At 48.7% G+C, this 23,320-nt stretch overlaps 1 protein-coding gene across 2 annotated transcripts in view; it reads left to right on the top strand.

Annotated features, from left to right (window-relative positions):
* The first annotated feature begins 1,355 nt into the window (after positions 1–1,355).
* Positions 1,356–23,320, top strand: part of SUSD3 (sushi domain containing 3) — a 32,688-nt gene continuing 10,723 nt past the window's right edge. The window contains exons 1-4 of one of the 2 annotated variants that reach the window (XM_054838016.1): positions 1,356–1,644; positions 17,931–18,119; positions 19,595–19,742; positions 22,674–22,841. In XM_054838016.1, the coding sequence (XP_054693991.1) occupies positions 1,557–1,644; positions 17,931–18,119; positions 19,595–19,742; positions 22,674–22,841 (593 nt within the window). In that variant the 5' untranslated portion in view covers positions 1,356–1,556. Of the gene's footprint in view, positions 1,645–7,271; positions 7,300–17,930; positions 18,120–19,594; positions 19,743–22,673; positions 22,842–23,320 lie in introns of those variants that run through there. The other variant, XM_054838017.1, reaches the window with a different exon arrangement.

Here is a 23,320-nt window from a genome sequence, read left to right as displayed (position 1 = left end):
CCAAGTATTACTTTTAAAATGTGTGTTAGTTGTAGAGATGGAAATAGCTGTCCTTTATATCTGCAGTATTTCTATGGACTCCCTGCCACGTAAGCTCACAGGAAAGAGTGCTACAAGCAGTAGCACAGCGTGGCTGTGTCACCACTGCCCATGCGTACGGTCCTGCTCCGTTTGATGTTGCCAGAAGAGCCTTAGGAGATTTTTCTCAGTCTATTTGGGTTCAGTGCATCTTGGAATTTCATCTCTCCAATCTGCTCCTGCAGACTATTTTTCCTTCTAATTCCATGTGAAAAAAAAAATAATGAGAGGGTAAAACAAGCGGAGTGAGTGTTAATAGCCGCAGTGCTTAGTGTGGGCCCCAGCCCATATGCTCAGCACCAGCAAGCAGAGCTCCTTCAGAAGAGCCTGCTGTTCCTCCTCTTGCTTTTCCTGGACAGGCGGTGCAAACCGCTGAAGTACTTTTCTGACTCTGCTGCCAATGTCAGCAACTCGGTGATCTCACTGAACGCTGCTGAGACCCAAACTCACGTGTTTGAGGTAATGCTGCTGGCGTAACAAGTGACTGCGGGTGATATGGCCAGGATGTGATAGGGACAGTATCACACACAAAGTGAGTGCGAGGCGCTGGGGTTGCAGTGAATGGCCCGTGCGCGGTGGTGCATGCCGTCCAGCTCCGAGGTAGGAAGATGATGGATCTTGGCACTACCCAGCGAGTTTAGTTTCAGATCCCAGTGAAAATAAACACAACTTTGAAGACCGTAAGCTGATGTACGTGAGAGGCGCAGCTCCCGGCATATAATGGCACGATGAGCAGCGGGCAGCACGTCTGGAATGAGACCAGACCCGTGAGACCAGCTTGGCCCACCCGGGGCTCTTCGGGCTGTGAGCACCGGCCTGGCTGTACTAGGGATAGGCAGGGCAGGCAGTGGGGGAACAGGCAGGGCAGGCAGCAGGGGGCAGGCAGGGCAGGCAGCAGGGGAGCAGGCAGCGGGGAGCGGCAGGCAAGGTTGGCAGTGGGGGCAGGCAGCGGGGGGCAGCAGGCAGGGCTGGAAGGGCAGGCAGCAGGCAGGGCTGGCAGCAGGCAGGGCAGGCAGCAGGCAGGGCAGGCAGCCCCCTGCCCGGTGCCGCATGCCCGCCAGGCCCCTCCGGGGGAGCCGTGCGGGTCGGGAGGGGACGGGCCGAACCGCGGGTGCGGCGGGGGCAGCCCCCGGGCCCCCGGAGGGTGTCACAGCACGGCGCTGCCCGGTGCCCCGGGGCCGCAGCGGGCCAGGGAATCGCTCCGGCGGCGCCTGGGCTGCCGTCAGCCCCGAGTAGCCGCCGCCTCCCGCCTTCCTCCTCCTCCCCCTCCTCCTCCTCCTCCTCCTCCTGCTCCGCGGGTGCCGGCGGAGGGGCGGCGGGGCGGGCGCCCGGCGGCGGCTCCCGCGGGACGGCGGCCCCCCCGCCCCGGCCCGGCCCCGGCGGCGGCGGAGGGCGGGCGGAGGCGGGCGCGGGCTGCACCTGCCGGGGAGGCGCGGGGCGGCGCGGCTGGGCTCGGCGCGGCCGGGCTCGGCGGAGCCATGCCGGCAGCCACGGCGCCGGGGCTGGACGTGCCGCGGACAGCCGCGCCCGGGCGGGACGGCGGCGGCGGCTCCCGCGGATACACAGGTACGAGCGCGGCCCCGGCCCCGCAGGGTCCCGCATCGTTCCGCGCACAAGTTGCCTCCTGCGCCGCACCGCGGGGGAGGGACGCCAGCGGGGGCAGCGCCGGACCCGGGTAGGGTGCGGGATCCCCCCGGGTAGGGACGCGGGTGCCCGGCGCAGGATGTGGGACCCCCTGGGCAGGGGTGTGTGGGTGTGCGTGTCCCGGGAAGGGGAGCGGGACCCCCCGGCCAGGGTTGCCTTACGCCCCCCCCCCCCCCTTCAGCTCCGGCCCCCCCGGAGCACCCATCCTCTGCGCCGGCTGCGGGGCCGGTCCCTGCGGCCGCGGAGGGCGGGGGGGGGAACCACACCTCGCCCTCAGCCTGAAGTTTTCAGGGACAGCAACGCCTCGGGGCGAGTGTCCCGGAGCCGCCCCGGGCGCGGGGGTGGGGGCGGCTTGGCGGGGTCCCTGCCCGGGCTCTGCCGGGCTGCGGTAGGTGCCGAGCGGGGAAGGACGGCTCCTGCGGGGAGAGGCTGCGGTGCCGGCCCGGGGTGCGCGGTCAGACAGGGTGAGGGCACCCCGGCACCCCAGCGGTGGGTGTCCGGGCAGGGCCTGGCACAGCAGCCCCCTCCCCACAGCAGCCCCCGCCGGAGGTGGCCGCAGGGGCCCGGGAGCGATGTGGGGAGGCGGCCCTGCACGGGTGTCCGGCGCTGGAGGGCCTGCCCACGCGGCAGCTCGCTGCCTGGGCCTCCGCTCTGCTCTAATGGCTCGGAAATGCGAAGCACTGGGGTTAACGTGTGGAACTTTGGAGTCGGCTCACCTGAGCGGACGCGGGGTGCTGTGGTGGCGAGCGACTCGAAGCTGCGAGGGCTGGGCAGGCGTGAAACGAAGTGTACTGTGAGGGGGGAAGGGGTACGGCACGTACCCTCCTGCAGCCCCTTGGAAGCTGCTGGTCCTCAAAGAGAAATACATTTCTCCAGAGATCAAACTGACTGGGGAGAAAATGAAGATATTGGTGTTTTAGTGGAATAGGATGATGCACTGAGGAGTGGAACAAGAAACCAATCAAAGCTCTTTTGCTTGCTTTTCTCTGTCTTCCCCCTCAGTTTTGTTTTCAATTTGACCGCATAGATCATAACATCCTTTGAAAACCTCTTTGACTCGATAGGTCTGATTGACTTGACAATAACGGGAGCTGACAGAGGGTCTGACACAGGCGGGATGTGCACGCCGCTGCGGCCTCTCTGAGTTTCTGGGTCCGGGCGTGCGGCAGAGCCGCAGCCTCCAGCCCCTGGCCTGGGCAGCAGGAGCCGCCTGCTCGCAGCCCCGAAGCCTGGAGCGAGGTTCGGTGGAAGGAGCCTGCAGGAGCTCGGTGCGGCCGCAGGTGAGCTGCTTTCGGCGTAGCGCTGCTCGCCCAGGTTTCTCTCTGCCATACTGCAGATCGCAGGGTAGAGAGGGTTTTTCCCTGGCTTCGGTGCAAGTAGGGCTGAGCGCTCCTGAAATTCAGGGACCTCCTTCTCCCTCACTGCCTGTCCCCACATATCCCTGCGATTTAATTTGCTCGTGCGGTTCTAACAGACTTTATCAATGACCTGATTTTGTTACGCTGATAGAAATGAGCAAACGTGTTTGGGCTAACAGTGTAGCAATGCTTTAAATTGCATCCGCTGAATGTGCTTAACTGTGCATTTAATTTGAATTTAATAGAGCAGTTCCTTTTAAAAATGCGAAACAAGTTCTGGGAAACCTACTTAGAGAATTAACAACTCAAACACAAGTGTAGACCCTGTTGCTCTAGTTTGATACTAATGTTACTAATTATTGACTTTTTTCTTTGGTAAAATCATGTATATTTGGCTGCTTTTATTTGTTGTGTCAAATTGTCTTCTGGTGCTGGGTTTGCCCACAGTTAAGGTGAGGTTTGGAAGTGGCGTGTCCTGTGTTACACTCAGCCTTTCTGCTCCTACCTGGGCTAATCATGCCCTATGTAGATTTGTGGCAAAAATCCCAGAAATGCGGGATCCACCAAAAAAAAATTGGCATTCAGACTAGAAATCTCCACTCTCAGTTAATCCCTCCGATACCTACAAACCTGGTGTCTCTCAACCATGTCTCCAGCCGGAACAACAAACACCATTTTTTCCAAACCAGCTACACCAAAACCGTGGAGAAGGAGTTCTCAGTGAGGTGCTAAATTGGAGTAAAAAGGGAGCTCACAGGATCAGGGCACGACTGTGCCTGCGCGTAGCTGCTGCATCTGTTGTAGGACCAGCAGCGATGCTCGCGGCTCACAGGGCTTTGCCAGACCTTTGCTGGGGGTCATGCTTCCTCGTCACCTCTCCCCTCGTCACCCTGCTACTTCATGGAGGTTTGTCTTGGCCTTCGCCGTCAGTGCAGATTTCACCTTCGTTGCATATCCATTGGTTACTACGAGCGCATTGAGTTAGGCGGACATGCTGCTGTTAAATCTGAGTGGCTTAGCTAAAATTATGACTACTTGTTGTATAATTTTAAATTACACTCTTGTTCAGGATGCTTAATTTAAATGCAACCATGTTATTTATGCAGCAATATTTGCTGGGGAAGTGACCTCTAGAGAAAGCTGATGACAACTGTTATACAGTATCTTTCATTGTATCGTGTTATTATTGGTGATCGTTTTTCATTCTGCTTTGATTGAGTGCCCCCTGGGAAAATTTCAGGCCATGAGCAATAGGGTGATAATAAAGATTTGCACGAACAAACTCCCTCACACATTCCTTTTGCAGAGGATGAAAAAGAAACGTGGCGAGACTTCCATTTGAATTAAAGTTCCTTGGCACAGCCTGATGCCCATAGCACTTGCAGGGTCTCGCAGCTTCCTGAAACACAGCTGTGAAATTCAAACACCCTTGGCTTTTCCTGGTCTTGTCTAGGTTTTGAGGGCTGTTTTCTCCCCCTGGCAGTCTCACCTTGAGCAGGAGAACGATACCACCCCGTGCTCGAGGAGGTTCAGCAGTGCACTTGCAAAAGGAGCTGATGCGCTCCTTGGGAAGGTCAGCGCGTTGCTCCTGCATTCTGCGTATCGGAAGGGCAAATGTGCAGAGTGGGAACACAGGGTGGGGGAAGAGGGCAGCAAATGTCTCGAAGTTGAGAAGAAGCCTTCTTCAATTCAGCTTCCTACGTTTTTAAGTGATACAGATGCTTTTATGTGTTCCATATCGTACTTGGTTGTTTTGCTGTCACAGCAGCATTACGGTATTATTGCCTTTCTGCAGTAGTTTACTATGGACAGATACTCATCGACCGTCTCTTGCCAGGCTCGTTATATTATCTGGAAAAGCCTCTGAAATTCTGAAATGCTCGTGTCAGTGATGACCTGAGCGCTTTTCTGCCCTGTGGGAACTGCCGTGAAGCAGGGGTGCTGTCGTCAGCTCAGCCGCTGCCTTGCCAGTAAGTTGCTGTTGCCTCTGAAGCTGCTCAGATTGTATTGGGGGCTCTTTGGGGGAAATAGGAAAAAGAGAAAGGAGTAACGAAGGAGTATCATTACTTTTAGTCTCCGTGTTGCTGAAGCTGGGGGCTCTGGCCCTTTGTTTTTCCGGGTTGGTACCTTGGGTTTTGCTGTGATTCCTCCATCAATGCAATCCTGTGGCTCTTTCAGACCAGGGCAGCACGTAGTTCCATAAACATATAGGTACATCTACATACACATCGGTGCAGCCACAGACAAAGGGAGGTTATAAATGATAGGTCTTTTGCTGCTGGCTTGCTCTCTGTAGTTGTGGTTCTGCCTCGTCCCTCTGCCTTCCCAAACCCGGGAAGAAGAGAGGCTGCCCAAGGTGCGGGGAACGTGCTGCAGGGCGCTCTGAAGGCTACCTCCGGACCAAGCCGTGGAAGAAATTATCTAGCAGACACCATTTCAAGGAGGAGACATGATCTCTGGGTTAGGACAGCCAGGAGCTGCAGTTTGCTGGCAAGTGGAAGAGGTGTCACCACGTATTTGCTCGGTTGTACTCTGGGTGACTTTTGGTGGCCGTGGTGGGGTGTAGGTCCTGGGCTGGATGTATCTGTGGTGTGACTCGAGGTGTCTCTTCTTTTGTTATGAGCAGCTTTTTTTTTTTTTTTTTTTTTTTTTCTGAAGTGAGTTTCCTTGCCAGTGCAGAAACTGTGAAATCACGTCACTGAGAACTTAACAGTTGCTCTTCCAGGAAAGCAAAAGCAAAGTTGTTCTTCAAAGTCAAGAGCGCTGCTGCTCTGCAGGAAGGCTGCAAGGAGGGTCTCGCCTTGTTCCTGGGATCCTGAGGTGCAGCTCAGTTTTTGGGCTAGGGAAGAAAACATTGATCCCAAATTTCCATTTCCACAGGGCAGAATGTAACACAACTTGGAATATATGGGCTTGTAATTTCTTCACGGTTATTTCTCCATCCTTTTTCTCCTGTGAGATCAAAGTGAAACCTTTTGTTCCATAAGGTAAAAGAAGTGACAGTTGCAGAATTTCAGCTAATTGGCTTTCTCTCCTGTACTGCAAGATGCTAATCTGAGTGGTTAGGCATTTGCACCAGGCATTGTTACTGCTTTGAGGAAATTATTTTTGTTCTTGTCATAAAAACACTAGAATGGTACAAAATAGAGAAGGAAAAGAGTTATTAGGTCTTCTAGCACAGTCCTCCACAGTGCAACATCATTCCCTATGGTATTCTCCAATACTTTCTCCTAGCTACTCTTAAATTACCTAGGTTATAGAGATGAATTATGTCTAGACTTCTGAATTTCGGCTAGGGAATGAAGTGAGCTGAGTGTTTTGGACCCAAAACATTGATATTTCAGAAATCAGAAGTCAGCCTCAAAACACAGAAACAAACCCACGCAAATGACAACAGATAATCCAGCACTTTCTGGGTTAGTTGGGACCAGAAATGTGGTCTGTTTTAAAGGACCAAACCGCTGCCGGTTTGGCCGTTCCACCAGGGTCTTTGGACTCCCGTGAGAAAGCGGAGCCTCGCTGTACACCTCTGCAAATCCACAACAAAGAGAATTTTAACTGTGCTGAAATTAGCACTACTTAGCTTAGTCACAATTGCCACTGACTTTTTATCCGCCTGGCACTACAGAATCTTGCCTTCAATGATTCGACGGGGACAAGCCAACACATAGGACAGTTGCTTGTTTTCATTTAGGCATTTTATTGACATGCTGTCTTTCAAATGCAGTCGCAGATAAGCGAGGGTGTTATTCTGAGGAGCAGTTTTGACTAGCTCAGTGGATCAAAAGATTGACAGAGAGATGATTTTGCAGTCTTGGTGGAAGTCTGCCTCTCTCGCGTTTTGTTTTCTTTTAAGATGACAGCGAGAAATGCAGAAGTTGCAGAATGAGCAACCGCTCACCAAAATAAATCAATTCCTGTATCTGTTGAGGGTCTTGGAGACGGAGTCGAGTTGGTGCCTGGTTTACGTCCAAGCTGTTGGCAGCAGAGCAGAGCCCCTGTGGCAGGTGCGGAGGTGCTGGCCCCGCGGCCCCCGTGCTGCTCAGGAAGGCTGCGCTCGCTGCTGCGTCACCGTGGGCTGGAGCAGCAGTGGCTGGTAGAAACAGCCGTGGGGGAAGAGGATGGGTTAACTGCTTGCTTGTCCTCTAACGGAGGTGGAAGGGATTATGAAGTTGTTATTTCTGGGGTGAAATAAAGCCAAAACCAATGCTGCTCACAGGTACGCGTCTCCTAAGCAGAGGGTCTTTGAGGAGGGGTGAAAATGGGGACAGAAGCCAGGTTAGGTGAAGGGAAGAGATGGTGTACAAAGATCCGAGCGCACGCGTGGGCTGGGAAACAGTGTTTGGGAAGATGTTTCGGGCTGGGGTGGCTGAAGGAGGTGCAAAGGACCAGTTCTGTTGTTTGATTCCTCCTGTTCAGGAGAGCAGAAATTTGTGCCTTCATGTAAAAGAGCAGAATTATACCCAGGAGAGTTTCTGCTCAGAGCTGCAGTAATCTCCAAGACCATCACCTTTGGTAGTTGGTTGGGTCAAAAGAGGCATCTGCACTGGGCACCGAGGTTTCGCTTTGCTCTAGAAAGAGGTGCCCCACGGAGCCAGTGGCAGTTTTGCGTAGGCAAGAGAGCGCTCTGGTGTTTGGCCCATTATCGTTATTAAATACAGAAATAGAGATCGGGACTAAGTTTTTCACTTGTTTTAAATACGAACCAGAGACTATCCTTGCCCCATATTCTGGCCATCCAACAGCTGCCAGTGATTTAGCTGGATTATCTGATGCAGATCTTGGTTTCTTAGACACGTGCAGTACAAGGAAGTGAAGGGCACGGCGCTGCTGTCCTTTGATCTACTTGCTTAAGCTACTTGTCATTCTGCATGTAACTCGCCTGCAATCATTGACTTTTTTAATGGGAAAAAGTAAACACAATGGACTGGTTCCCCGTCCTTACACTGGCATCCCCGTCAATCTCGGTGCCATCTTTCGCTAATTCCTATGGCCAAGGAGGCCGCAAGCAGATGTGCGTATTGACTCGTGCTGTTAATCATTGCTGTGCTTGAATGGTTTCTGGCAGGATGCTGCGTGATTTTCACACGTTGCAGCTTTGCAGGTTGTTTTTGTGTCCGTGGCCAAGCTCCTGGCGGCATGCCCCTCCGCTGTCATGGGTGCAGCCTGGGAACGCTGAACCCAGCAGCAAAAAAAAAAACCTAGCAAAAAACCCAACAAGGAGAGAAGAAAAAGAAGAAGTGATAAAATGGCAGAGGTTTTTAAAGGTTTTTAAATCTGGCTGTTAGTTTCTCAGTCCATGAATGATTTCTATCACCATAATAAATTGCACGCTATTGCTAACTCTTTCAGACTGGTGTCTAAAAAAATCAATTATTCACAGGAATTCTTGCTGACAGTTGCGAACGCCGGGTCACAGCTCTGTAGTGCACATTTAGCAGCTTAACACAGCAAACCAAGTACAGGAACAGCTTCAGTTTGCTATTGGGAAGGAAAAAGGACTTGCAGAAGCTGAAACAGGACAGCCAGGGGGAGCAAATGCAGGCAAGGTCTCTAGCATTGAGGTTGTTTTTGCTAAACAGGATGGTTGGAAATTCCCCTAGAAAACTAACAAACCTGTGTTCAGTAGTCCATTTGAAAACAAGAAAGTAGTGTCAAAGGTTGAAAGGTTTCTATATTCTTTACATTTACACCAAGCACTTGTTCGTAATTCCTATGTTTTGGGGCTTTTTGGCCAAAAATGAGTGTGTAACCATCAAGTAGCAAACATTTCTGGCCCACCTAAAATTTCATGATGGGGGTGAGTTTTCTAATACCTGGAGCATTTTTTGGCAGCTCTGGACCCTTCCCACTTGAACATTTTTCGGTCAAAGCAGCGTCGGGGCAGCGCTCACCTTGTCTCGCTGCACCGGCAGCGATTTCTGCCATCGTGCCCAGCCTAGCAAACGTCACGCAGAAGCGAGAGGCCACCGGCCACATCATCGAGGGACATCTGCTCTTATCGGCGACGTTCATTACCCCAGCGTGTTTGCACGCTGCTGTACACAAACCAGACCAAACAGTTGCTGCCGGCAGATAACCCGGAGCCGTGGCGGGCTGTACAGCTGGGCTGAGCTCCATTTCTCCATGGTGCCTGGGCGAGAGTGTTCACACTCGTTTTTCCATCAGGTGTGTTCAGATGATCATTTTCTATCCTGCAACCTTTAAATCCTGAGATTCCGAGCCTAGCTCTGCCCAGCTCTCCTGCTCGTCCCTGCAGCCCACTGGGGGCCACCAGAAGCACCAGTGATTTATATAGAGAAGCTGTAGATCCAGAGCTTAACGGACAACGTTGCTGCTGGTTTCTCTCTGTTTTAGTTTCCTCGACTGCAAGAAGCAGTAGAATCTGAATCTTGCTCAGTTTACCAAAGATCTATTGAAAAGTTTAATTTTGGTGACAAAACTTCAGTGATTATTAAGGGAAGCCAGAAAATGTTGGATTTGTTACCAGCTGGCTTTCAGGTTAAATAGAAAAGCGATCCACTTAGGTGTTAAAAAAATTTGTCTGCTCTAAAGAGAAAAAGCTGAAGGGTTTTGCAGAGATCCTTAGAGGTGCTAAACCATTTTCTACACGAAAAGCCGCTGAGCTGAAGCTCTTCCGACAGTGAGTCCTGTTCTTGGGCCCATTGATAGGGTGCATGCTGAGAAGGTGTTTGTACTAGAACTGGCCGGACGAGGTGGTTTTGACATTTTTTTTCCTTCTGCATTTTAACGGGAACAAAAGCAAGAGAGTGGATTCCGTCAGAGCATCCCCTTTCAGACAAAAGGGTCAGGTTTTCCATTCATGTTCCTACAAGCCTTCTCCAGAGCCCAGAAATGCTCGTCATCATCTCCGGGTGAAGGGAGGTTGCTGAAACAGCTTTGCTCTCGTAAGCAGTTGTTGGTTCTCTTGCGTCAGGCTCCTGTACGAGCGTGGAGAAGGGCTTGCCAAAGGCAGACTGCTAGTAAAACTCATCCGTTTTCCTCTTGACACCTGATCCGCATTAGCGAGGTGCTGAATATTGAGTTGGATGCTGAAATCTGGATTTCCCAAAATCATTTGCCTTCTGTAGTGTATTTGTTTAACTTCTGTTTAGTTTGCGGTGATTGTTTTCTTGCAGTTATTGTGATGATGAAAAATGCTTTGAACATTGGTCCAAGATGATCTCTTATCTCAACAATGGACGAGGAAAAAATTTAACATTTCTGGTCATCATAGTTTGCATTGGAAAATATACAGGGTCTGGTTAATGGAGCCCACGTATCGCTTTGCGCCATCTGCAGAAATGTTACACTCGGCTGCACAGGTTTAACGAATGAGAGGTTATTCATGAGCACTGGGGGAAAATAATGATGAAAGTTGAAAATATAAACCTACAGACTTCACCGGCCGGATGTTTCACGAAGGACACTTCCAGCAGCAAGGATGTGCCGGCTGAGGACAGAGAGGGACCTGGCGGCAGAGGGAGGGTGCGGGGGTGCTCCTTGTCTTTGCTGTTCCCTGCAGAGGAGGAAACCAATAAGGAAACAGATTCCTGACCTGCAAATTTCAAATTCAGAGTAGAGCTGACGGCTTCGTTTGCTTTATGTTTCTCACGTCACTGATTCTGTTTGGCTTTCCCTAAAGATGGGGTGACAGATCCTGGGGTAACACTCGCATCTTGCTTTGGATTTGAACCTCTCCAGAGACTGTGGATGCAGAGATGCACGGGGGAGGCTGAGGACCATCTGTGGAAGACTGTGGTATTGTGTAACCAGTTACTTCTGTTCTCCTGCTTGAAAATACCAGTGCTTATTATGCAAGAAGCAGTGCTAGGAGACTTTGGAGGCAAGCACAGCAAGGGCTGGACCCCTCGCTGCCTGGTGGGGACGGCGTGCCGGGGCTCAGCTCTCTGGAGCGGCGGGTTTTGGTTGCATCTCGGTGAGATCACCGCCCCGTCTACTCCGGGACGTTTCATACGTTCAGGGTCGCAGCTAAAGTGCAGGTGAAAAGCTCATTTCAGGTTGTTCCTCTTTGGTTTAGAATCTAGGCCACAGACTCTGCACTGTGCAAGTATGTAATTTATTTATTCTCTGCTTTAGAACGACAAATAGAGGAGACCATCAGCAATATTAGCTCCAGTCACTAAACAGTCACAAAATCAACTGTTGGCATCACTTCCACGGGTAATTTTTAATTTGGAACAGTTCAAAATTAAGGCATAATTCTGGTGCGCTCCATAGTGGAGAGAGATCTAGATATAAAATTACTTTTTTTTTTTTTATATGGAAGTAATGGTGAAGAGATCAATAAATGCACGCTTCCAATTTGCTTTAGGTTTAACAGATCCTTCCTGTTCTTGAGAATTGCACTATTATTAACTGCTCAGAAGTGTCATAACCTATTTTTTCAATTCTGTTGGTAAACAGACTAATAAAGCACAGAAAACCCATCTGTTCTTGCTTTTCTGGGGACTTCATCAAACACCTAATTTTTCATTTAGTTCTTACTTCTCATTTAATTGTTCCCATGAGAAGAGAAATATTCAGTATTGCCCTCGTTGCTAGATCCAAGAGCAAAATCTACAGATGAGAGTAACCGGACTTTGATGTAAATTGGCAAAAAAAAATCAATCATGGAGATGGCAGTACAGCGGCTGGAACAAATCCTCTCTTAAAAGAGTAACATAAAAGACACGAATAATTTTACACCAATCCTACGCATTATTTATGTTTGAAATAGGAGAGGATGGCACATGTTGTCATCCAACCCTAATCTAGCACTTGGGTGATATGCAGCATGGATTTTACATGGATTAAAATTGCTTGCAGCCCCTACCATTTCAGAGTAGAGCCGGGAAGTGTTTAGTGCTGACTCCTAAATCATGCTACATCTTGTTTGCTACCGTGAGCAGCTCAAAAGCCGGATGAAAAATGCTGGGAGAGAGAAAAGAAAAAGGCTCCGTATCATAAAGAGAGATGAACCGAGTTTGTCTGCTTCAGATGGGGATGCAAGATTTTGCCGCAGCATAGCACAAGGGTTTCTTTTGGAGGTGGAAGCCAAGAATTTGCTGCTATCTGATAATTTTTGATACCTTAGAAGGGATGAAAAGACCTTGAAGTAGGCTTTGCCATCCTCCATCCCCAAAGGACACCCTGAGCTGTGAAGGACCGCGCCGTGGGCAGTACATTACCGTCTGTTTTCCCATCCGGATGTGGGGATCGCAGCCCCGCATGGAGTGGGCTGTGTTTTGGTACGCGTGGTTTGTGCCACACCTGGACCTCCGAAACCTGCCCCAGGGGAATAACTTTGCAGGGCCATGCCTGCGTGATGGAAGGCAGACGGGTCTGTAACAGCTTTCCAGTGTCTCGGCTTTAGAGCGACTCTCGGAATCCGGTGGAATAGGTAGGAGAGGTCAAATCATGCCATCGCCGGCGCGTGCTTTCGCTGGGAAAGGCCGAAGCGGGTCATCGCCTGGTGCCAGCACGCAGCCAGCAGTCTCCATAGCACGCTTCCCGGGGGCTGCAGCACAGCTGGGGACCTTGGTCAAGCCCTGGAGCTTCAAGAGCTTGGACCTCCCCTCCTCTCTTTTACTGCTGGGTTGGTGTCATGTTCAACACTAATTTCTTAAAAAGCTGTGCCAGTGTCTGAATTTTCTACTGGGAGGATAAGCTCCTCCTGGTAGCAATTTCTTGTTGCAGCACTTCATGAATTAAGAGCCCAGCCCTGGCAGGATTCATGGCCAGCTCTGCGAGGGAGCGAAGGCACGGTCGCAAGGGGACCGATGCCAGGGCCAGGCAGTTTCATTCACACAATATGCTTTTCTACATCTGCTTTATTTCATATTTCACTTCTAGCTGCTTTTCTTTTGCTTTTTGACATAGCGAGCTCTTCCAAGAGCTCTTCTGTGAGGCTGCTGCCGATGTTCAACATTATGCCTGTGCCTTCAGGGACACTAATTTCTAAGGCGTGCTTCTGTAGGAAAATAGACTTGCAGAAATAATATCAGCGTGTTTATTTTCTGCAGGGTTTATAGAACCTAATGTTCTGTCTCTTTCTGGCATCTGGTTATTCCAGCGTGTTTTAGTTGCATTAAATAGTCAACAATAAGCAACGGAAAGGCTTGAGTTACGTGTGTATGGGAATAATGAGGCAAAGTCATGGATTGCTCCCTTTCTGCACAAACAGCGAGTGGCAATCTTGATAACATGCTTTCAGGTAATTATTGCTGTGGTTTAGATCATTTTGGTATATACTAATGTGATGTATTTGATTTTTAGTCTCTATGTTTCGCTATGGAGGGAGCACAGGAAATGTTTAATGGGCAAGCGTGCCTAGGTTGCTCTCTCATTTCTGTTTTCTTATCAGCAAAACATAAATCTGCAGCTTGCTGACAATGAAACCATATGGTAACTCTTTCTGACAAATCGATTTTGCAATACGGATAATCCTGGCTCTGCATGTGAAGAGATATTTTGGATTATTTTGTCTTAATTCTTGCATTGCTCTTTATTTTTCAGTGCCTGGAAATTACTTATGTGGCTATTTCTGAACCCAGTGGTTTGGGTGAATTAAGAATTTATGGCGTACGCTACACTTTAGTGTCTTTACTTTGAGGATAGTTATTTGTCATATAAAATAATTTGTTTATTTGCAATAGCCAATGCCCTTCTTCTGTGTTGGCAGCGGATTCGGATAGAATCATAGAATCACAGGAGGATTTGGGTTGGAAGGGACCTTCCAAGGCCATCTAGTCCAACCCCCTGGCAATGACCAGGGACATCTTCAACCAGCCCAGGTTGCCCAAAGCCCCATCCAACCTGACCTGGAATGTTTCCAGGGCCGGGGCATCTACCACCTCTCTGGGCAACCTGTGCCAGTGCCTCACCACCCTCAGTGTAAGGAATTTCTTCCTTAGATCTAGTCTAAATCTCCCCTCTTTTACTTTCAAACCATTACCCCTTGTCCTATCGCTACAGGCCCTGCTAGAAAGTTTGTCCCCATCTTTTTTAGAAGCCCTCTTTAAGTACTGAAAGGCCGCAGTAAGGGCTCCCCCGGAGCCATCTCTTTTTGAATACTTTTGGCACACTGGGTATCCTTTCAGATAAGCTGAGAAGCTAAGAAATACATTTGTATAAATCAGCTCTTGCTTTACCAGACGCCGCAGAAGTAGCTGTAGGAACTTGAAGGTGTTCGGCTCTTTGTGCCCTGAAGGCAGTTGGCCAGCTGATGGCTGATGGTCATCTCGGTTCACCAGAGCTGATGCTGTACATTGCCATGGTACGCAGAGTGGACACGGTGGTTTGTTAATCCTTTTCATGGAGTAAAATGAACAAGCGAGAGTGCTCACAACTTCTGTTGGACTTCAGAATAAATAAATAAAAATATTTCCAGACTTTGCTTCATAGGGATGTATCGGCAAGTGAGTTTTCTTCTTGAGGTTGGAAGCAGTAGCCAGTATCTGGAGGTGTAAGCAGAGCATGAGCCTGGGCGTGGGGAACAGCAGCGAGGAGAAATGGGAACTGGGCGCCAGAGACACGTATCAAGTCTAGGAACGATGCCATGAAGCTAATCAAAACTAAACAACACATCATGAATTTTGATGTTTATTATAAATGACGTAGAAATGGCTGTTAATTCCTCAAGCTTTAGGTGCTGACTGGCAGGCACGAATCTGTGGGGTGTGAGATGCAGCTTTTGCAAAGCTAAGTGAGCAATAATTAGGGGGTTTATTCAGTTTTACATTTCTGGGTGCTAACAGTTACTGCAAACCAAGACCTGAACATGATTTTTTTCTAGATACTTAGAAAAGAAGTATAAATCAAGATGTAAATCTGGTCAGCACAAATGTTTATCCAGTATTTGTGTTTTACTTCAGGCGTCAATGCAGCCTCAAGCACCAGCCTCAGTTGAAAATGAAAATATAAATATATTTAAAATAATAATAGTAATAAAATTCTTGATTGTAGTAGATTTAGTCAGATAAACATGCCTGAAGAGTATTCAAAGGATAAATATATGGAGCATCTGCTTATATAGATATGAGGATGGAAGCTTACCTAAACAGTGGTTTTCTGGAGATGGAAGGGTAAAACTAACCTAGCAGAACAGCGAACGCAGCAAGTAACCGCAAAGCCATTTTAGGTAGTTAACAGCAAAGGATGCTAGAGCTTACAGGAGAGATTTTACAAATGGGTTATTAGAAGACCATTGCTGATGAAAATTAGGGCAAATTTTATCCAGGGATAGTAAATCCGAACGTGGATAAAATTCACAAAGTCATAATCCATCGATGGATTATTTCCATAAAAGTATTTGTAAAAAGCAAAAAGTAGTGACACATTTAATGTTTTGACTTCGGTGGGAAGAAATTGTATTGAAAAGCTCTTAGAAGAAGAAGAAATGGTATTTCGCTGTGGCCAACGCAGGTACGTGAGAGGCGGTTGCTGAACTTTCAGCTCAGCGGCTGTGTAAAGCCGGGTGTAGAAGCTTTCAGAAGTTTAGCTCTCAGTAGCTGCTGTTAAGATGAGCCTCTGGGGTTCCTGCCCCCTTCCGTTCATTCCAGAATGATCCTTATGATGACATAAGGGAATGATCATCCAAGGATGTTCCAGCCCTGGCCAAAGCGAGGGAATAGCCATGGCTTCATGGGACAGCAGCTGTTAGCAATCCGTGTGGTGCTCAAGTGAAGGAAAAATATTTGAAAATCCGCAGCTGAGGAACGATGCTGACGAGGTCACTGGCATTCAGAGGTTTTAATCACTCGACATACACTGTCGTGGGCAAGGACGGTGCAGGAAAGGGTCAGGAGCACCTCACCCAGCTGCAGCTGCACGTGTTGCTCAGGATGGTCAGTGCTGGATTAAATGAAACACGTCTCAAGAGAAAGGATCCGGTGCCAAGCGATGCGTTGTGTGGAAAGCAGAGGCCGAGTAACGAGTCCAGGGCAACTGGCAAGCCTGCCGAAAGCGTCTAATGGGCGCTGCTGTGGTGGCTGAGCAATGCACTTGGAGTCAAATCTGGCTCTGAATTACTTTCTGCATCCCGTGCAGCTGGAAGCGTCACCGATATGAACTCTAAGTTTGTGATCCGGTATCTAAAAATAGCCTTGGAAGTGTAAAATGCAAACCGGTAGGCATTTTGCAGCTTAGGACAGTGGTTTTTTCACAGTAAGGCTCTGCGTGATTAAGGTAAAAAGAAAAGCCCAAACTCTAACGCTCATCTGAAGTGAGGAGGAAGGTTGCCCAAGGCACACATCCCGTGGGTTCCAGTAACGGCGTGTCGGAGGGAAGGACCAGAGAGGAAGGGACACGACCCTCAAGGAAACATTTGCTCTTGGTGAGGCAAATTGCTGCCACAGTGAGAGACTGAAAGAAATGGCAACACAAACAGAAATAATCTGCATGGAATTGAAAAAGGCGTGGTTTTAAAAGCTAGCTCTCAATACATATTTACTTAGTAGATTAGATCAGTAATTGTCACTGTGGCTTTTGTTTGGTCTTTTGCTGAGATTTCTTCGGGTTTGTTTTCCAGGGGGCCGGGGTTTCTAAGAGCGTGAATTGGAGACGGGCAGTAAGCCTTTCTGCTGACATTTGATCGCAGAAGCTTGACGTTAACGACAAGAGGGGGGTTTTAAGTATTAAAAATAAAATCGATTTGCTATCAACATGTGATTCTGTCAAGACGTTCTCAAGGAGGCAATTAAAACTCTACATTTCTTTTTGCTTGTAAGTGCGGGAAGCATATTTTCCCCCTTTTAATTTCTTTGTGTGTTGTCATAGCGCTGGCAACTCTGGTCTTGCAACTGCAACCCAGTTGCCTCTGAGCCTGCTGAAGTCGTTTGGAAATCCAGCGAAAGATGGGGAACTTGGGCTCTGATGCAGAAGCAGTGCTGGTATTTAGTAAATGTTTAAAAAGAAATAAAATATGTAACGCAGTTTCCAGATTCTGTCAGTGTACATATACAAAACCAGAAAAATGTGTTTATTGTTATCTTGAAGTATATCTGGATAGTGTACGTTGTCTTAATGACTAATCATTAAAATTTGTGTTTAAAATGAGTGTGAAACAAGGAACGTTGTGACAATAAGCCCCAATGTATAAAGTTAGTGGCTGATGTTAGATAGCCAAGAGGAGAAGAGCTCCATGACTCAAAGACAATCATGAGTGGCGAAGAAATAGAAAAAGAAAAGCCGAACGAGCAAAAATGTGCTAAAAATGAAGGATGTACTAAAGCAGAGTTTGTCACTTGAAGGATAAGTTGAAGTAGTTGTGCTGTCGGTGTGTGCCCCTCCGTCCCCTCCCAGCTTTGATCTGCTGGCTCGTTGCAGAGGTGCAGTGCTCGGGAGCGATAGGAGGTTTCGGTAGGATCCTGGGGGTGCTACCAAGTAGACTGAAATACGTGATCAGTCCATTAGGTCTTGGAGAGTTTGCGTGGTGGAAGATGCGTTACGAATACTCCCAGCATGGAAGATGCCAGCCTGAGGACTTATTAAACACACAGAGTCCAACAAGACAGGAATCCACAGGAGACCACGCCACTCACAGAATGACTTTTTGGGTTTGTTTTTTTTTTAAATGTTTAATATGTGCCAGTCTAAGTAGATAGTGTTGCAACACAAGTAACCGCCCTTTGTGCCAGGGTCAGAGCAGAGGAACTGTTGAATGGCACCAGAGGGGGTTTGGCCTTGGGCTGGTCCTTGGCAGAGCAGTCAGCATCGCCCACCCCAAGGTCTGTTACTTGTTTTGACCATTAACTTGGACAGATTTACAGCCTGATGACAATAAAACTGAAGGGGACCTTTGCTTTCGGCTCTGGCGCTGCATTGTCTTGCTTTGTTTTCGTTCTGCAGGGCAGTGCAGCCGCGTCTTCCCTCCCCAGCTCGGCACGCTACAGATCATTCACGGCAACGGCACGGCCGTGGGGACGGTGATAACGTTCCAGTGCTCTGCCGAGCACCAGCTGGAGGGACCGGGTGTCATCACCTGCGTTTGGAAAGGGAACGGTACCCAGTGGACAGCCGGAGTGCCCTCCTGCAAGTGTAAGGTCCTTCCCAAACCATCCCCGGTCCCTTCGGGCCGCGTTGTGGTTATTTTGCCCTGCCTATCTCCTTCAGCTTCAGGATTAATTCTAGACATCTGTGCAAGGAAAAAGACAAATTCAATTTCCTTCAGAGTTGCCCCCACTGACTCTAATTGCGCTCCATATGTGTTCTGACATCATTCATTATCATGACACAGAAAAGACTTGGTTGGATTTATGCGTGATCTCATGTCACTGACTCCGGGAGCGTTGTACCTGGAATAAATGTGGCTCTGTAGCTACAAGCTGTACCCTTCTTTAGAAAATGTATAGATACGACCAACTAACGTGCAAGCACATTTGCAAACCCTCTAATCTCCTGGCATTCTTTTCTGAAGAAACACAGCGGTATTTTTTGCACAAGTTTTAGGTTGTTGCCCGTGGGCAGCCGCACGGGAAAGTTCCCGTATTGACAAATAGCGTTGGAATGGCAGCAGCATGAACTACCTTTCCCGCTGCGTGCCTTCCTGTTTATTGTGAGGTTGTCAGTAATTTGACCAGAAGTAGGCCCAAGCAAAATGTGGTCCCTCTGAGCTTTGAGAATCTCAGTCCCTGTGTAATTTTAGCTCACCGGTAGATGGATGGCTCTTTTAGACACTTAGCGCTCTCTCACCAACTCAGCTATTCTTACCTCTCGTTTGAGAGAGCCCATTAAAGAAAAATGAGAGAGATCCTCCCCTCCAGAGGCTGCAGAAATAGAAAGCTTTGTGTGGAGCTCAGCTGATCCGTCTCTGATGCTGGACATCGTGGTGTTGGAAGAACTAGATGAGCTCTGAAGCAAGACGTGCTTAGAGCTCCAGAGGAGTTGGCAGAGAGCTGTGGTAGCTGTGCCACACCATGTTCCCACTCCTCCTTTTGTCTGGATAACTCACTTCCAGCACCAGGTCCCTGTGAACCCTCAGCCCTGCAGATACTGTCCCTTCTTCCCTTCTGCATCCTTCCCCGAACAGAGGAAAACCTGTTGTTCGCTGCCTGCCAGATGGGAGGCAATTCTGTGGAACTGTCCTTGCTCTAAGGGGCTTCTTTAAACCCATTTACCTCTGTCGGGATTTGCAGCTCCAGTCCTCATTAACAATTGCTTATGAGAGTCTGCTAGCTCATCTGCATTAGATATGCCGACAAAGTTGTGCTTTTTAGCTACTGCAGCGCTAAAGGCGTTGTGTTTAATTAGTTGCAGTGGTGAAATATTTGTGAACAATTCATTAGTAGCTTATAAACAGGGGATTTTTAAATAGCCCAATTTGAGGCTTGCGTAGCTCTAAGCTGAAGCCAAGATACTCTGGTATCTTGCCACATACTAACGTGAAAGTCCTCACTGAGCTATTAGTAGCAGAAGTGTAAAGCAGGTAGGTTTCAGCATGGTTTAATGAAAATGTGAAAGATAAATTCATGGGTTGACCTTAGAAACGTGCTTCTGTGTTTGCTTTGCTGCAGCCATATCAAAATACGAGACTTTTGGATTTAAGGTCGCGGTGATTGCCTCCATTGTGAGCTGTGCCGTCATTCTGCTGATGTCCATGGCTTTTTTAACTTGTTGTCTTATCAAGTGCGTGAAGAAAAGTGAAAGGCGGAGGACTCAAAGGTATGTCAAGAAAAGATTTTTAAAACCGGCGTAAGACTGTACATGCTATGAACCCCATTGCTGTGATAGCAGAGGGCTTCAAAGGACTTGATGCTCACACCACCACTGTGATGTTAATTACTTAAAATCCTTAATTTGTTAGGCTTTAGGCATAGAAAGACTTGGAATTCAAGACTATTTAGGCACCTAATGTCTGTTAGTATCAGATGACCTCAGTGGGCCTGGGCAGATCGGGATTTACCCGGGATTATGCAGAACTTGCTGGCCCAGTGTTTCTCTCTTTCAATTATTTAAGACTGGCCGCGTTCTCCCTTCTTCTCTCTCTACTTCATTTATTTCCTTTCTTCTCCTTGAACACTGCTGGGAAAATTAGTCTACCCATGCCAAAACCATCAAAGCCCTCACCATCTGCAAAGCATACTTGAAGCTGTCGCAGCGCTGTGCTGGAAGGACGTAGGATTTTGTCTTCTGGCTTGAAGTGCAAGACAGCGACCAGGATTATAAACGGGCATGGGAAGAAGTAAAATTCACCAATCCGGTCCATTATAAAACCTCGGTGTGAAGGGTGACCACATCTGGCTGGACGCTAAGGCTGAGCCACTGTTGCTCCTGAGAGCATCCGTCCAACGTCACCGCTGCAGAAGGCTTCCACAGGCACCTCTTCTCGTTTCCCTCTCACCTTTCCTGCTCGTTGTCCATAACTCGGTGGGGTGGCCGCACCCTGTCCTGCTGATGCCTGCTGTGCGGCCGCTAACCCGCGCTTCTCGTTGGCTTTAAGCCTCTCCTTGCTTCAGAGAAGTGTTTGGAGTGAGGTGGGGTAGCGGTGGAGTAGAGGGAGACTGGGGAGGGCACGAGTGAAGGTCTCTGCTCCGAGCTGTGTTTTATCTAGAGCTGCGTGGTAACCAGCTTAGTGGGCAAATTCTGTCAGTTCCAAATCTGATTGGAACCAAAATACAGATTTTTCTATTTCCCTTGAAAGGATTTTGTGAGGCAAAAAAAGAAAGTCTTTGGTGTCATTCATAATATTAACTTTTCACTGATAGCATGAAATAATTTTTGAAATGAAAGGGCTGATTGATTGGCATTTTTGGAATTACCGCTTTTCTTTTTGATAAGAGTATTCATATCAAAGTCCTTGTTTTTCATCTATTTTAAATAGAGTTTTGTCCAAATTAGCTGTTCACATGACTTTGATGATTTGATATCTTTCTCCTACGAAAGAAAAGCCCTTCACACCGGACGTTTTGACCTGGTTCTGTCATCAGGACATAACATGGTTCCCTTTGTTGGGAGCTTCTCGGTTCCCTGCTGCCCTCTGCCCTCCTTTCGCTGCCTCCTGACGGAGCTGCTCCAGCCTGGCCCATCTGGGGGGAACCCCATCTCCTGCGGGGGAACCTGGGGGCACTGAAGACATCGGGTGGCTTGGCCCCGCCAGCAGAAAGCAACTGAGATGATGGAGGAACCGTCCACGTCACGCGAGAAAGAGTAACACATCCCTGTATGACACTTGCTCGGCCCGCAGCCGGTGCTGCAGAGCGCCAGATGTGCAGGTCGCTGCTGCAGCGGCGTGAGGGTCTGCATGAGAGAGGACCTCTTGTGAGGTTGGTTGATGCAGTTGGAAAACGTGGATCGACTTTTGGATGCACAGAGCATTCATCTGAAGAGAAGCTGCGGGCTTGATGGCACTGCAAAATGGGAATGCTTGGTAGGGGACTGGTTAAACAAGTGTCTCTTAGGCCACCTCTGAACGAAAAGGCAGCCTGTACCTGTGGGGCAGGGAGGATGTCCTCATCCTGCCTTTAGCTTTGAAGCCTGCCTGTCTGCTTTTTTTGGCTCTTTTAGTTGATCTACTAGAAGAGCTCACCTCTGCCTACAAACCTGTCCTGCAAGGTATCTGTTTGCTGATCTTCGAAGTGCCATCTTGTGTTTTATCCTTGCATTTGGAGAGAAGGAGGACAAAGGCTGCTGAAAAGCCTCGCATGACGTCGCCTCCTCGCAGACCTTGTCCCGCTGCGTGAGCGTAGCTGCCATGTTCTCTGGTAGGAGCAGGATTGCATCCTGAGAGGACAGAAGTGACACCAAAATCAGCATCGCCAGCCCTCACACTTTAATCTTGTCCCATCAGCTAGCGTGAATGTCTGTGATTACGTGAATCTTGGACTACTTTTAAAAAACGAGAAAAGAAATCGTGATTTTTTTAAATTTTTTTTTTTTTTACCCCAGCGTTGTAGAGAGCAGCATGAAAAGCTCCTTGAGCATTTCCGAAAGGGAATCCTGACGGCAACCGAATAAGCCCTGCTCTTAGCAAAGGCAGCGTTACACCTGTCTCCTCCGTTTTTAAGTCAATTCATCTTTTCAACCTGCCTGGTGATGTTTGAACCCTTAGGAATGGCAGTGCTGCCAAAATTCAAAGAAAATACTTTTTTTTCTGAAATAGTTTATTCCATAAAGTGGGGATGGTCTGTGGTGTTTTCACGTACAACAGGATCTGGCCTGACATGTGTCCATGGGAGCATTGACACAACATCACACCTTAAGTGACTTTCCCTATTATCTATAGTCTCCAAATCCACTGAATCAAATCGACATAATTATTGGGGTTTTGTTCCTTTGAACTATCCACAGGCACTCTTAAGAAAATTGCTCTTTTTGTTTGTTTCTTTGCTTGTTTTTTGAGGAGTGCTGGGTAATACTTAAAATAACACCATATTACAGAATAATATTTACGCTATTTAAGAACCCACCACCTTAAAGTATTGAACTCTCTGGAAATTTGGCTTACACTTGAAGTTCAGCATACGTTTAAGTGCTGTCTTCAGTAAACCAGGATTTAGGTTGAAGCTCTAGCGAGTCGGGGCTGTGGTCAGACAGAAGCTGAGCTAGGCGCCCGTTTGTCGCGGTAACGTGTTTTACCCCTTGCTGTATTCACAGAGATATGCAGCTGTGGTACCAGCTCAGAGCTGAAGAACTAGAGCACATGCAAGCTGCTTACTTTGGTTTTAAGGGAAGAAACAACAACAACAGCAACAAGAAACTCAGGGATAAACCCGTATTCGATGATGTGGCTGACATGGCATACGAGAACCAAGGCTTCTATAGGTAAGGCTGTTAAAAGACAGTGGGTTTCGAGGAGTTTGTTGAACACATTTTAGAAAGGGGATTCCTCGAAAATGCATTTTAAAGGGCTGGCCCTGAGGAGGACGGGATGCCCGTGGGTCGTCGGGGCTTGTCCTTGAACTTGCCCGTCTCGTGGGGAATTAATGCTGCCCAAAGGTGAGGCAGCAGGGAAGCTGAACGTGACCTCCCTCCTTACAGCTCCTTTCTGCTCCCCCAGGAGCGCCCGGTTAAGCCTGGTCTGCAGGGGAGGTTGCACCAGATAAACTGGAGAGAGGTTTTTAATTGGCTTTGTTAAATTGATGCTAAACTGCAGCAGGAGAGTCACTACTCTGCGGTGGTTAGTGGTCTCCAGGTGCCAGCCCGCCTAAGAGCCTTAGGAGAGGAGCCGGCCGGGGACACCTGGGGCTGCTGCGCGGCTCAGGGTCAGCACCCGGTATTGCCATTCATCCCCCGCTGACCGC

The sequence above is a fragment of the Grus americana genome, chromosome 11, assembly GCF_028858705.1.
Source record: "Grus americana isolate bGruAme1 chromosome 11, bGruAme1.mat, whole genome shotgun sequence".
In the NCBI taxonomy this organism is placed as follows: Eukaryota; Metazoa; Chordata; class Aves; order Gruiformes; family Gruidae; genus Grus; species Grus americana.
Note: the sequence above shows the minus strand (reverse complement) of the source record. Positions and strands in the feature narration are given on the sequence as shown.